Source organism: Medicago sativa, chromosome 1 (assembly GCF_051527215.1).
Source record: "Medicago sativa cultivar Bolivia chromosome 1, Bolivia_mono, whole genome shotgun sequence".
In the NCBI taxonomy this organism is placed as follows: Eukaryota; Viridiplantae; Streptophyta; class Magnoliopsida; order Fabales; family Fabaceae; genus Medicago; species Medicago sativa.
This window is the reverse complement of record NC_140749.1, coordinates 53,157,824-53,172,801: the sequence shown is the minus strand read 5'-3', so window position 1 is coordinate 53,172,801 and position 14,978 is coordinate 53,157,824. Positions and strand designations below refer to the sequence as shown.

The 14,978-nt window shown below is 31.7% G+C and overlaps 2 protein-coding genes across 2 annotated transcripts; one reads left to right on the top strand and one right to left on the bottom strand.

Annotated features, from left to right (window-relative positions):
• Positions 1-1,700: 1,700 nt before the first annotated feature.
• LOC146955325 (E3 ubiquitin-protein ligase RMA1H1-like) lies at positions 1,701-2,240 on the bottom strand. Its single transcript, XM_085748241.1, has one exon. It carries the CDS (start codon positions 2,238-2,240, stop codon positions 1,701-1,703), a length of 540 nt encoding a protein of 179 aa, XP_085604367.1.
• A 6,185-nt stretch (positions 2,241-8,425) lies between these two features.
• LOC146955324 (uncharacterized) lies at positions 8,426-14,598 on the top strand. Its single transcript, XM_085721084.1, has 6 exons — positions 8,426-8,570; positions 8,702-8,752; positions 9,355-9,406; positions 9,722-9,780; positions 9,984-10,029; positions 14,228-14,598. Exons 1-6 carry the CDS (start codon positions 8,445-8,447, stop codon positions 14,368-14,370), a joined length of 477 nt encoding a protein of 158 aa, XP_085577210.1. The 5' UTR covers positions 8,426-8,444; the 3' UTR covers positions 14,371-14,598.
• The last annotated feature ends 380 nt before the right edge of the window (positions 14,599-14,978 follow it).

Here is a 14,978-nt window from a genome sequence, read left to right as displayed (position 1 = left end):
TCTTAAAATTTGCCTCGAGGTCTCGGGTTCGATTCTCTCTCGTGTCAATTTGGGTGGGCTAATTTAACTTATTCTCTCTCGTGCCAATTTGGGTGTGCTAATTTAACTTCTTAAAATTTGGGTGTGCTAATTTAACTTCTTAAAAAAAAAAAGTTAAGTGAATTCGATGATTAACTTAAAACACACTAACATGGTATATAGTTGCTGATTAGGGAAATGCAATTACTCACAATGATGGTATATAGCCAATTTGGGTGTGCTAATTTAACTTCTTCAAAAAAAAAGTTAAGTGAATTCGATGATTAACTTAAAACACACTAACATGGTATATAGTTGCTGATTAGGGAAATGCAATTACTCACAATGATGGTATATAGCCAATTTGGGTGTGCTAATTTAACTTCTTCAAAAAAAAAGTTAAGTGAATTCGATGATTAACTTAAAACACACTAACATGGTATATAGTTGCTGATTAGGGAAATGCAATTACTCACAATGATGGTATATACACCATCCGGTCACTAATATAAGCAAAAATCCACTTTTTAGATACATTCAATTAATGATGTATGTGACATATAATAAATAAATGTTAATCGTTAGAAATAAATGTTAAATGTAGTTGTTGATTAGGGAAATGCAATTACTCACAATGGAAATGCAATTACTCACAATGACTATTTTCCATAAAATAAATGTTTTTCCACATGCACTGACCAAAGACATTGACAGTTAAAGGGTCAACATTTTCCAACAAATAATTCTACACATTGCACCGACAAAAGATAGAAACCTGAACCAATGGTTGAGGGACCCTAGTATATTTACCACCAATGTGTACAGCAACTATTTTTTGTTGCAACCAAATTTAATCTTTAAATTCTAGAATTTATCATGTTAATCGTTAGAAATATTATGTTAGCATGTGGAAATGTATTTAAATTCATGATTACCCAATAGTGGTGCAGTTTGACTTTCCAGATCAACATACACCAAATCTTGTATAAAAGCTACTTCTGGTACTCTTTGTACCCTTTTACCTTCAATTCTGATATAGTATATTTGCCATTAGGAAAAAACACAGCCTTATTACATTACATTAGTTTAAGGCATTATCACTGATTCACACAATCTTATATATTATCCTTTATTTCTAGGTTGCATATGTTCGTTATGATTATTAGCCAGTAGCCACAATAAACAATGCTCCTCCTTTAGAAGAACTACAAAGAAATATCACAAACAGCTTGTTTTATAGTTTTCTTAAACTCAACATTATAATCACTGGCATACTTTCATCAACAACGTAACTTGGTGATTGTCACAAGAAGTTGGATTAGTAAAATTAATACCACAATTGCACATTCAATTCACGAAGGATTCGATCAAAGGATTAGTTTGAAGAGTTATGCGTTGTCGGCAAAGGTTGATTGTAAGCGAATGACATTATCTATAAAGCAGAAGCCATATAACCACACTTATAGAATAACAAAGAGGTATAATAACATACGTTTTTTTCTAACTACACAAAATTCATTGTAGGTGAATCAAGAGAAATCGTTACAACTATCAACAAAATACCAAACATATCATAAAATCTATGCACAAATAATGTATCCATTATAAGATGATACTAAACAAGGGTTTTGAGAGTTCAAAAAGACTAAAACTACATAGAAACTCAACTATTTGTTGCATAACTATAAAGTATAAACCCTATTAGAAAAAGGACTGGAAAAAGAAACGGGAAAAAATGTATTACGAGCATTAGACTTCGAGACACGCCTTGCATTAGGCCTAGGAGGGATTTGCAGAGTGGAAGAATTTGAATCATCGTTACGAACCTCGACGTCATTCCCACCACCATAAATTGGAGTAACAGTCTTATCAGTAACTTCACCCTTGCAAACTGGACATTCTTTAGCTAGAGAGGATCTTGTAAACGACAATGGTGATTTTGTATTCAACCATCTATACAAGCATGGCCAACAAAACAAATGACCACAACAAGTAAGAACAGGATCCTTAGCCAAATCAAAACAAATATTACAATCATAGAAACCTCTATCATTGCCATAACCCTTTTCATCGACATTCTCCTTTTTCTCTGTTGTCTTACTCTTTTCCAAAGTATGATCCAGATCGATGTCCATTGGAACCGTTCCTGATTCAGAAAGATTACTTCGACGACTAGATTGACGAAAAGAATCATTAACAATGGGTTCTAGATCAATGTCCATTGGAATCGGACCTGATTCTTGGTTCCCCATCATAGCTTGAGAAAAGAGGGATCACAAAGAGGAATATAAATATAAACCCTAACTGAGTAGAAAGTGTACTAAAACCCTAAAACCTCGGCGTAGAGAGAAAGCAGACCTTTGCGTAGCATGCGTATGAGTGAAGCCAAACTGATTTCATTAGGGACTTCTTTTTTACCATAATAAATAAATAAAAAAAAATAAATAAAAAAGATTAGGTGTTAAATATGTTTGTTTTAGGAAACGAGAGATAAAAGGGATACCGAGATCAATTTATGATTTTTTAAAATAGAGTTTTTTTTTTTTAAAACATAATAAAAGCAATCTATTTAAATCTACATCTAGGATCTACTCCAATATAAACAAGTGAATATCCCCTTCTTCCCAAAAAAAAAAAAAAAGTAAATCTCTTTCTATTCAAAAGTACACATATATCACCTATATATTGCAAATTTTTGTCACATATATAGTCACAAATATCTATATTTATTTATGGAAAATGCTAGATATCAAGAATGAATTTTCTTGATGAATTCAAGAATGACATGGCAAAATAATCACCCTTAGATTTTAATCTTATTTATTAAAGTTTCAAAAAAAAAAAAAATACATAACACCCACCACCCCATGATTTCCGGCCAGGCTGAGATTTTATTGGCTAACATTAATTTCGGGACAATTTCTTGATAAAATCTTTCTTGATAAATAGCATTGCTCTTTATTTATAGTTTTAATCTATATAAAAAAAATAGTTTGTTTTTTTAGGAAATATTTTAGTTAGAAAGTGATCTTACTCACTTCTACCTATACTTTGTTGTTGTTTCGTTTTCTTTTCTTTCTCCATATTTTGTTGTTGTTGTAGTATAATTTTGTCTTTTGTTGCTGCCTTTTATTAAATCTAGATTTTCATGAAAGTGCACAAAGAACAACAAAGAGGACCATTTTTCATGAAAATCTACATCATGAAAGTGTGCAAAAAAAAAAATCGACATATTAAATGAAAATGACTACCTTTTATTAATTATTTTAAAATAACAAATTGTGGTGTACCGGTACTCTTGCACCATAAAATTATAAATTAACGATCATTTTATGAAATAAAAAGCTATTTGTAAATATTTATATTTTATAAAACATCATTTTATAAGAAAAAAACATCATTTCATTGTTTATAAGAATCATATTAAATTTTTAACATTTTCTCATTCTTTCAAAAAAAAAAACATTTTCTCATAAAAAAATAATCAATATTCTTTATTATAAGTAATAAAAATTCAAAAAAGTAAATTTTATTTCGTCGAAGCTTTTGGTACATAAGATTTGATTATTATAATTGTCAATGATAGAAAATAATTCTTTTTCTAAAAAAAAAACTTATTTAATTGTTAATTTAATGATTTATGGTGTACCGGTACACTCAAATTTTTGGGTGTACCATAGAATCTATATTATATACAATTTCAAGGGTTGGCAAAGATGATTTACCATAAAATATGTATCATTTCACTTCACGGGCTGGTATCTTTCAAGATGAAGTTAATTGTTTTATTCATTCTTCAGTTAGTTTTGCGATGAAACATAAGTTTTTCGTTTCTTTTAACAGAGGTTGTGTTTCTGTTTAAATTGATTTAGGTTATTAAAGTTAGGTGTTTTTTTAATAGATTCCTTTGCATGTATATCATATTAGTTTTTGAATCAAAGACCTTCCTTTCTAAGTGTGAATAAACATGTTTAGATAGATTTTTTAAATTATAAAAAACTCATGTTTAAATATAACCCACTTTATTTTATATTAATTAAACTAGAGATTTTCTATTGCACTCAAATATAAAAGAATAATTTTTGGCAAGTAAGATCAAAAGATATCATTAGAATAATAAAATAGTTTAAATAATATTATAAAAACAGTCTATGAAGGTTGACGCATCTGGTAAAGAGTTAACTTATTCGCAAAGTCGTGTGTTCAACTTCTGTTGCCAGCATGACTACCTCTGTCTCTGAAATCTAAAACGATAAAATAATTTAAATGAAAAAGGAAACAATTGAATAAAAAAAACCACCTCAAAGATACGTGTATACCCATTATATATAGGATATATAGATACATTTTGACATGTATTTTAAATATTATCAACATAAATTAAAATACATAAACAAAAAATCAGCAGAAAATTTCCCGTGCAAGGCACGGATTTCAAACTAGTTTGCCTATATATATAGATAGATAGATAGATTCCAAGAACAACTTAAAAGAGTTGCTCAAAATCCCCACCTTTGATTTTGTTTTAATCTAATGGCTCAATACTAACTTTAATCAAAACCACGGAAAATTATTGTGGATCCTCTTCCTGATATCGTCATTGCAACCATTCATTGGAGGTTTCTTGTTTCAGAAAATGAGTAGCAATAAACATCATAATGCGTTTTGAACTTATGTTAAAATTTCATGGAATATGTTACTTTTGAAGGTTGCGCTTTCACTTTTATTTTCATGCGTGGTGTTGAGGATTGTTGAAGTTGAAGTCCTCTTCATTATAATTAGGATGTGGTTTTCATCCTTCATTTGAGATAACATGGTTTAACTCTTATGAAATGAAGAGCTAAATTTGGAGAACCTTAGTGTGTATGAATCACCGAGCTCCTCCTCATATCTGAGCTAAAAATTCATATATAATTATGGTCACACCTCTTGTGTTTGAACCACGTGTTTTTTTAACTCAATTCAACTACGTTTGAACCACATGACCCTCTTGTGCTTCCTGCAAACACCTCCTAAACTTATGCGCTAGAAAGTTGAACCATGCATGAGCCACATTCGTGCCATGCACTTCCCGATCAATGTCCTCCGAGTCAGCACCTATAAAATTCCACTGTCATCTCGACCTTTCAATCCTGGTCAGTTTTTTGTCGTGGTCTAGCAGACGACCCTGGATGGGCATATGCAATGGACGACACACGTCGTCCAATGTCACTTTCATCTCTCCATCCGGGAGATGGACGCTAGTTGTCTCCTTATGCCACCTCTTTGAAAAGACAGACAACAAGTCGTGACTGATGAGTGAATAATCTGTATTAGAAATGTCCCCAATGCATTGGCTTTGATGGCTTTTTTGCACCATCTCTTATTCAAAGTATCCAACTTCATGACATTCTTTCTATTGTTGATGCATCTTAAAGTTTGACAGAAATGTAAAAATAAAAATGGTTAATTGTTCAAATTGACATACAAGAAGTCTGAAAAACGACCCTGTAAAAAAAAAACACTGATTTTACTCTTGTAATTTAAGATTCTTCTTATTTTTGGACCTCTTATTTTTTTTGGTAGACATAAAGTCTAGAAAAGTGACTTAGATGTTGAATTTTTTCATGATTCTCTGAAGACATGTTAAGGAGGTTAAAATATAACTTCTTTTATATGTTGAGGCATTGATGTAACATAGAGCTTGGTCGTATGCCATAAATTAAAGAATTGAAAGAAGAGAGAGTAATAAATAGTTAAGGATATAATAGAAGGAGTATCTTTCAATTATATTCTTATTGAGTCAAGTCGAGATCAGACGAGTTCGACTCGACTCGGCTCAATTCCAGCCCTATCTTTAAGAGAAATAAATCACGGGAATCTATGCTTCACTGACAATTGATTTTGCTTTTACAAATTTATCTTCAAGAGAAATAATTAGCTAATGTTTTTTTCATAATAAAATTAGAATTTTCCAACAAGGGATGAATTAATTATAATTATTTCATCCCTCTTTTAAACTTAGAGAACATAATTTAACCCATGAGTACATGCTTACTCGAAACAAAATTGCAATTTTGCACATTTTGATTGAAAAATCAAATAAATTGAGGCATAGTCAAAATATTACGAAACTTTGTGTATCTTCTCTATGTATTTTTATAGAGATGTGCAAATAACCAACTCAAAATTATTTTTTTAGGTTAATATTTCCATTGTTTTATTTTGATTTTTTGATGCTTTAAAACAACATAATTATTTTGTCCTTTCTCGTAACATTCTAATTTTATGCGAAAAGTCATATTTTAACGTCCTAAACATGCTTACAAGAAATCATGAAAAAAAAATTCAACATCTACGTACTTTATATCTATAAGAAAAAACATGAGGTCAAAAATAGAAAAAAAATCAAATTACCTGGGTAGAATCAATTGGAACAAATAAATAATTAACCCAAATAAAAAAAGGATAAAGTAAAGTAAATAATAAGCCATATACAATTGTCTCAAAAAGCAGTTGGAACAAATAACTAAAAAGAAAGGACAACATAGAATAAACAAGAAATCATCTAAAATAAATAACACAATTGATTCTTACATCTCCCTCTCGTATGTTTATGGCCATGTGAGGGAATACAACACCAGGACCGACGTGTCCTCCGGGCCACAAAGATATTCTGGCTCCTGTAGAGGTCCAAGTCTGTTACGTCTGACCTTCCTCGTGCGATCATACTTAGTTGAGGCAGTCATGCTCATTCAGTTTCCTCTAACACGGCCGAAGTGTGCGTCCATATGAAACATCACAAATACAGAGAAAATAAAAATATTGAACAAAATTCTGAGATAAATTAAATTTCCGTCCCTAAGCACGTTTTAGATTTTAGAAGCTGAAATGCTGAAAGGCATGTTTCAAATTTTATAATCCGAACAAAACCATATATAAAAAAAAAAAGGTCTCAATTAAAACAACACATGTTTGAGAAAATGAAAACTAATATCTTGTTTAGTGTTTTGAAAGGTATCAAAATCGATGGATTCGAGCAACTCTACTTGAAAAATTATACAATTAGCAAGATTCAATTTTTTTAGTCTTTTAAGACAAAATACAAAAATGGAGAAAAAAGGGAAGAAGACTGATGTTGACTTATATATTGACATGGTTAAAATTCTATAATCCGAAACATATTTCTAAGATCCAAAAGGGAAAAATTGTAAAAATTAAAGGGCGCGAAAAGGGTGAGAGCAGTAAGAAATTCTCAACTAAAATATGCACCGACTCTAGTCTTAAGCCCAAGTTTATCTACAACTACTTTCTTTTCTGAATTTTTGTAGTCACACCCCATATAATTCTGATTACACCTTAAAATGACAAAAACATTCTTAAATAAAAGTAAATTTCTAATTTTACCAAAAGCTCTTTCAATCGTTCTTTCTAAACAAAAAACCCTTTTCTTCTTTCTTTCCTCCTCCAAAACCATTCCTCTCTAAGCAAAATTGCTCCTTTCTATACAAGAAGTCGAAGTAAGTCATCTTAGAAAATTGAGATCATAATTCGTTGATGTTTTTCTTGTTAACTCCCTAATTTTTTTATTTGTTTCTATATTTTGATTTATTTTATTTGTGTCATGGGTTTGATGTTGTTTTGGATTCCATGTTGTGCATTTTATATTTCCCTTTCTACTTCATCTTGAGTGTATTTCTATGTTCAAAGGCAAGTGTTTAGATAGGCACACATAAATTGAATTCTCGTAGGCTAAGTAAATTGAGTTTAAGTAAGGTAAATAAACTAAGTTTATGTTAACCTTATTATACTTTAAGTGAGTGTCTACCTAAACTTAAATAACATATGTGTAATTTAAATCCACACCCAGCATGAAAAAACTATGTCACACAAAACACATATAAGAAAAAAAAAAGATGAGCAAAAAAATAAATCATCGTTATTGAAAAAAGGTAGAAACTCAACATCATTGAAAAAAATCAATAGAGTATCGGTGGAAGACATTATTAATCAATTTTAATCTTTCATTGAGATTGATAATGAAAATGGAGATTTTAGAAAATTTATATATATAAAGGATAATTTTAGTATTATCGTAAATATTTAATGAAATTTGAGTGTAATTTTCTTTTAGTAGAAAAATTCTTTATTTGATGTCGAAATTATACTTTATTTGATGTCGAAATTATATGATGTCGAAATTATAAGAGTGGACGTCGTGACCCGGGTTCGAACCCAGGACCTCACAGTTGTGTGTGAGATTAATAGTATAGTTTAATTTCAGTGGCTTGCCACTTCATCTAAGACCAAAAAAAAATTCTTCGTTTTAATGATATACTAATTTTTTATTTTAGAGGACTATCTATTGATTATTGTTTTTTTGTTGTTAAAGAAAGTTTAATTAATAAGTGAATCTGCTTCTTCCAGCAACACCGTCTCTGAAGAGAATGGGAACAAGAGAGGTATACGAAGAGAAACTGAGGAACGGAAATCTCCACTTTGATCCAACCCTAAACCCTGGCGTTGGTTCCGCTCGTTGCCCTCGTTGTCTCTCTCTTCTCAACCCTAATTCCGTTAGTTTCTCTTTTCTTCTTCTTCCTCTTTTTCTCTCTTGCAACGTATCTGTTTTTTTGTTGCGTATAAGATGTTTGATAAATTGACGCAATGAAATTCAACTCTGATTTTTGCAATCATTTGTTTGTAGGAAAGAGGTGAATGGACTATCACTCCCGTTTTACATGATGCAACCGCCGTCGTGAGTTCTTCTCTTGAATTTTGTTTTGATTTGTGTTTAGGATCAGTTTGGATTGACTTATTTTTGAGTTTATGAAAAATTTCTTATGCAAATAAATAAACTTTTATGTTAATTCATAAGTTCTCACCAACGAAAAAATGTATTTTCATAAGCTGTTTTTTCATAAACTACCTTGGCAAGCTTATGAAGAATACAGGCATAAGCTAAAGAAATAAGCCAGTTATCAGATATCATGATAAACACTTATGTATAAGCTGTTAATATCAATAAGATTTTGGGATTCAATTTTAGGCTGTGTTTGGATACAATTTATTTGCAGCTTATAGCATAAACACTTATCATGATAAGTGTGTATGTATATGCTATTTCTATGGCGTAAGATAAAATTAAGTTAAATTGTTTTCATATAAGCTATTAAACTGTTTTCATAAGCTATCTTGGAGAACTTATGAAAATAATCTAAAAACAATTTGAATTTTCGCAAGTTCTTCCAAACAGTCTCATTAGCTCTTATTGGTTTTGTGTTGTTGAACTCAAATTCTATTAGTATTTAGTATTATTTTTTATGAGTTCTTTATTTGCTTGTTCGTTTGGTTGAATAGGTTGGCTCCGGGGTTGGTGGAATGCTTAGTGCAGTTCATGGTTTGAATAATGGTAATTTTACTTTTGCTTGGCTCTGTATGATATACAGACAGTTTGAATTTAAATGTGATCTACTGTTTTGGTAGCTGATTTTGTTATAATATCCGTTGAAAAGAACGTGTCGTGATATTATCTTCATAATTCACGTTATAATTATTTGGGCTATTTTAGTTGTAGTAAAAGCGAACGTTTTTTTGTTTCTTTCAAATGTTGCATCATATTGTTTATTGATAGTGGAACTCAAATACTCTTTAATTTGTTAATGGATTAAAGTTGAATCCAAATACCTACTTTGTTTAAATATTGCTCTTTAATATTTGGTTGTAGGGTTACCATATCTTCAAAATCGTCTGAAAGGACCGAAGTGGCTGCCTTTTGTGGTTGGGGTATGTAGAACTTTAATGGCTTGAGTCCTTTGCATATTACAGTTATCTAGCTTTGTGCTTTATTGATGCTGATGTCTGTATCATAGAAGTTGGTTTCATTGTTTTCATGCGTTTATATGTTGAGAAGATTAGATGCATTGATGTAACATAGAGCTTGGTCGTATGTTATAGCTGACTTTGTTCTTTTCTAATTTTCCCCATAGATCCCTCCATTGTTGATATTTGCAGGAGCTAGTGCTGCATTTGGAGGTAATTCTATTTACACGCCAATTTATTATATGTTTCTGGGCCTTCAATTTTTACTGTGCACACAACTAAATGTTTGACAACTATTGTATGGTAGTTATAGAGTTGCTTCATGAAATCATAGGCTGTCCCCCATTTTTTGTTAATTGAATCATGTTCTAGAATGGTGGCCATAGTTGTATGTTGTGGCAGATTTTTAACAAAACTAATTGGATGGCCATGTGGTGGCGACCTTTACACGGCGGCTGCCGACCTACTATGGCTGTAATATCTCTGGCAGGTATGGTGGTCGTGGTTGACATGGCTGAAATGGCAGCTAAGTCACCTTAAAGAATGAAAAAAGACGTAAATCATTGAGCTATTTTAAACCCTAATTACCAGTCAAACCCATTATGATTCATAAAATCCTAATAACCAGTCAAGTCCTAACTGTGCACATCTATGCTGAGACTCTATCACATCTTTTGCGGACTACTCTAATTCACGTCTTCATTGATTCCCTTTTCTTCTCTACTCATCCGTCTCTTGATCTTGATGACTATGTTTGACAAAATGTAATGCATAGTGGATATGTTTAGCCTATAGCAAATGAATTTAAAGCAGAATAATTAGCTGATAGCAGATAGGTTAGCAAATTGAATTTGAAGTATTTGATAAAATTAGCAGTTGAACAAACCGATAAGTATAAAATGAAATTACTTCTATTAATATAATGAGGGTTAAAACGAGAGAAAAAAATGATACGCTGTAAACTATATACGCTTAAACAGTACATGAAGTCATCTCTCAAAATCGCTATAAGTTAGAGAAAAACACCACTAGTTTGTGAGAGAAAGACTGTTTTCAAACAACTCAACTTTAATTATGAGCTTATATGCTTTAAGCATCAACTATAAGCTACTTGTCTATTTTATTTTATATTCTATTTATCTCTTTCTTTGTGATTGCATCTTATTTGTTCAGTGGTTCTAGGGCTGCTAATAGTGATACTTTAGGTGCATGAAATTCAATATGTTTCTAGATTATTGTTGACATTAGCATATAGTCATATTTGTTTGTATTATTCAGTTTTTTTGGTATGCTTTGCGTGTGCGTTTACTATTAGTTGCTAGTTCGCATGCTTCGGCCATAGTGTGTCATATGCCACATTGCTATGCTTGATTTTAGGTTTGGTGTAATTAACTGCCTTAATGACATTGACTTGAATCCATGTCGTCAAACTCAAGAGGCTACCCGGTTCACAAGGGTAGGATTAGGAAGTCACGTAACGTGTGCAATGGAGAGGGATTGTAAGTTAGATCTTATGATATTTTCTAAAATGAAAGACCATATTGAAACAATTTATATGTGATATTAAGTAATACAAATTTGCAAAATAACTTAAAAATTATAACTGCTGTTCAATAAAAAAAAAATTGAAAATGCAGGAGGTTACACGACACGACTGAAGTTAATGTCACAACTCATAATATAAAGGGCAGATTCATATGTTCATAAATAAATAATAGAAAAGACAAGTTTTGATTTTAAAAACTAAACAGATGTTTTTACACGTACCATCAGCTGCTAGCCAGACATTGTAAGATGTAGTTTGGAGAGGAAACAGCATCTACAGATGAGTTGGAGGAGAGAAGAGTGTTTTACAAAATCTTAAAACAAAATACCAAGAAACTGCATCCAATCATCAGCCACAATCAACTTTGAAGGAGAGAGTTCAATCATAACTATCAGCCACTAACAATTTCAAACAGCCACCTTGAGAGGTAGGCCACAGATATTAGCAAGACCCCCATAGATCATGGACAAAGCCAGGCCACAGGTGAAACCTCATAATTGAGAGTAGAGATGATGTAGATGGAGGTCAATATGACTTCACGGTTCAGGTTGGCTTAGGTTTTTTCCTCTAAATTTGTTAGATGTGCCACATAAATGGCGGCGCACTAGAACATTTTAGAGGGTGATTATCATCGCTTCTACATTCTTGCCAGCAATCATACTGTTAGCAATAGCCACCACTAGAATGGTTAGACCAAAAGCAGCCGTTGTTGAAACCCCTGGACATCGGCTCTCACACAGTGGTTGCTGATATACCTAAGATAAAGTCTAAGAACGAGAAATTTTCATTGTCGGTGACATTGTCGTCCCAAAAACCGGTCACTAGAGGACTGACAGCCGTGAGCAAATTTGATCTGGGAAGAAATTTTCCTATTTCATGTACAACACAATCTTTCTGTTTCAAATTATGGGACCCTGGTGGACACTTGTGTTATCCTTCACCTTGAGGACAAGGTGAATCTTTAGAAGGGGGGGAGTATTGTTGGCAATAGGACTCATAAGGGCAGAAGTTACAGAATATTAGTAGATTGTTTATTTAATATATTATAAATTAGCAACGGTTACATGTGCAGTAACTGCTATCTGCAGTAAAGGTTATCTGCAGAACTTCTATGTAACTGCTATAGGGATTTAGTATTATAAATAAAATGCAGAGGAAAAGAAGGGCATTCAGGGATTGGGATAAAGGCTTGGTAGGGAGAGACCAAGCTCTTGAATGCTTGGAGGGGAGAGAACCAAGACTCTTGAATTTCTTCAGATTATACTGTAATATTACTACTAGTTTATATTTTGATATGAGTTCCTATCACATACCCTTATTTTACCAATGCAAGTCAATAGGTTTCTTCATGATATTTTTCACATCAAAACTTGGCAACCTTGACTTTAACATGTTTTCCTTGCCTAGTGTTTTATGTTTTATTGCAATCAGTTTTCACAAATAAAATCTGCAATGATGCTAATTGTATTTGCTGAATGTTTTAATGGATTATCTGCTATTTGATAAATTTGACCTGTGAAGCATGCGATGAAGTTGGAACTGCAAGCACTTTACTTTCCCAATTTGATTTTTTTAAAACATATTTGTTTTTTTTTTTTTTTTTGAAGGAAAAACTCCAAATATGGTTTTTGATAGAACACTACGGCGTCATTTGATCCATGTAGCTGACCCCACTTAGTGGGATAAGGCTTGGTTGTTGTTGTTGTAGTTTAAAAATGTATTTGGAATTAGTTTTTCTCTTTATCTGTTTCCTTATAATTTACAATATGGTTGCCTGATTAATGGTGTTAAACTATTATGTAATGCTATCTTTGATGTTCTATTAAAGTATCTTAAGTTGTTTTCTAGGATCAATTTATAAATTTTAGAGTATCTCTTGGGATTAATTTTTTTTTTAATTATTGTGATTTGTTCTTGATTTTTTAATTTATGATTGAGTCTATGCATCCCTATAAGTATTTAGTCTTTTGTATCAAGCTACAAATATAGAAAATATTCAAGTTTTCTCCCCCCTTTTATAAAAAATCCCACAACTTCAACATGCTCTGTAGGATTTTGGATAAAAGGAGAGAAAATAATAAGACCTTTGAATACTATTGATGATGACTTGATAGTAGCTTGATACAAAAGGCTAAACCCTAATCCCTATTTATAGAGATAAATAGACTTAACCCTAAATAAATAGAAAAATCGGGAACAAATCTTAATAATTATTATAGAATCTAATCCTAAGAGATAATATAAGATACTCCCAAATTATGAACTGATCCTAGGAAATAACTTATGGTAATGTAATATCAAAAATATTTTCTTATATTCTAACAAAATAAATTTCCAGAATAGTATCTTTTACAAATTTGTAGTGATTGACACCAAAGTTGTTTTATTGTTGAAAGATGGGTTTAAATAAGGGTATTTAATCTTTCTTTTCTCATAAAAGACTGAAATATAAGTTGTTAGCTCAAGTGAGTTTGAAAAATGAGTTTTGTTTAAAAATCAATATAAGAAGTAGAGATTTCAATTTATGCTCAAGCATTGTGGTTGCAATCCTTTTTTATCGGAATGTGACTCATGGTTCATGGAGATTCATGCCACACCAATACTTGATTCGAATGGAACTTTGAAGTTGTGTGTATATGATGGAATGATCTGCTGCTAATAGCACCATTATTTTGGTGCCATCTCTGTTTACATTGCTATTGATTACCTGGTTTAAACTGAATATCTACATTAGAAGGTTTACTTGGTTTGTGCTGTGTTTTAGTTTCCTCAGGCAAATAAGACTTAAAGGTGTCTTGTAGTTTGCTGATGATACTACAAGCTTTAAATATTCAATAGCAATATGGTTGCATGTGAATTTTTCAGGTTATGTACTTCCAAAGTTCGCTCAACTCACAGTAACATCCTATTATGCCTCCTCGAGTGCATCACATTATGGAATCTCTCTTCTCACCCGGCATATTGAAGAGAACTACAAATCCAGTCCACCGCATCTGAAGAGGCTCTGATGATTCCTTTCATGTGTCATTCATTACAAGAATGGCACATTACGGTTTGGCAATTTTGTTTACGTTAATATTTGATAGATCTGCGTGCCTGCAGAAATACAGTCTTGTGGATGATTAGAATTTCTGAGGTTTAAATTATGTTTTTTTATTACTCCATCTTGAAATGATTATAATGTAAATAATGATTTTGTAATGTACTTTGAAGCTGCAATAACCTCATTTTCAATAGTATGGTGCCCTGTTTCTGGGAGCAGGCGTTAAGTGTGAAACTAACAAAATCAAATAAACCTTTTTTAACAGTTATTTTATCCAAACCAATAATGTTAATTTACAAATAGTGTTTTAACTTTTGAGGATATGATACAGCACCACAAGAGATTTTAGTTTATATTCGTGTATACTATGTCTACAAACATGTACACATTTGATTAAGTATGAATTTGATATGGCTATTTTGTTTGAAAGAAAAAGGAAGGGAAAAACACACACCTCCCAAAAATAGGTGCATCAACAAATATACAATAGAATATCCCAGTGTATTTAAAGTTTCTCTCTTCTCAAAACTATCACTGATCAATTAGTCTCATGATTGGTTTGTTAATTTCCTA

Excerpts from the sequence above, each read along its gene's own strand:
- LOC146955324 (XM_085721084.1), top strand. The coding sequence starts at position 8,445 with ATGGGAACAAGAGAGGTATACGAAGAGAAACTGAGGAACGGAAATCTC. Across the intron at positions 8,571-8,701 it reads CTCTTCTCAACCCTAATTCC|GAAAGAGGTGAATGGACTAT; the intron begins GTTAGTTTCTCT and ends ATTTGTTTGTAG. Across the intron at positions 10,030-14,227 it reads AGCTAGTGCTGCATTTGGAG|GTTATGTACTTCCAAAGTTC; the intron begins GTAATTCTATTT and ends TGAATTTTTCAG.
- LOC146955325 (XM_085748241.1), bottom strand. The coding sequence starts at position 2,240 with ATGGACATTGATCTAGAACCCATTGTTAATGATTCTTTTCGTCAATCT.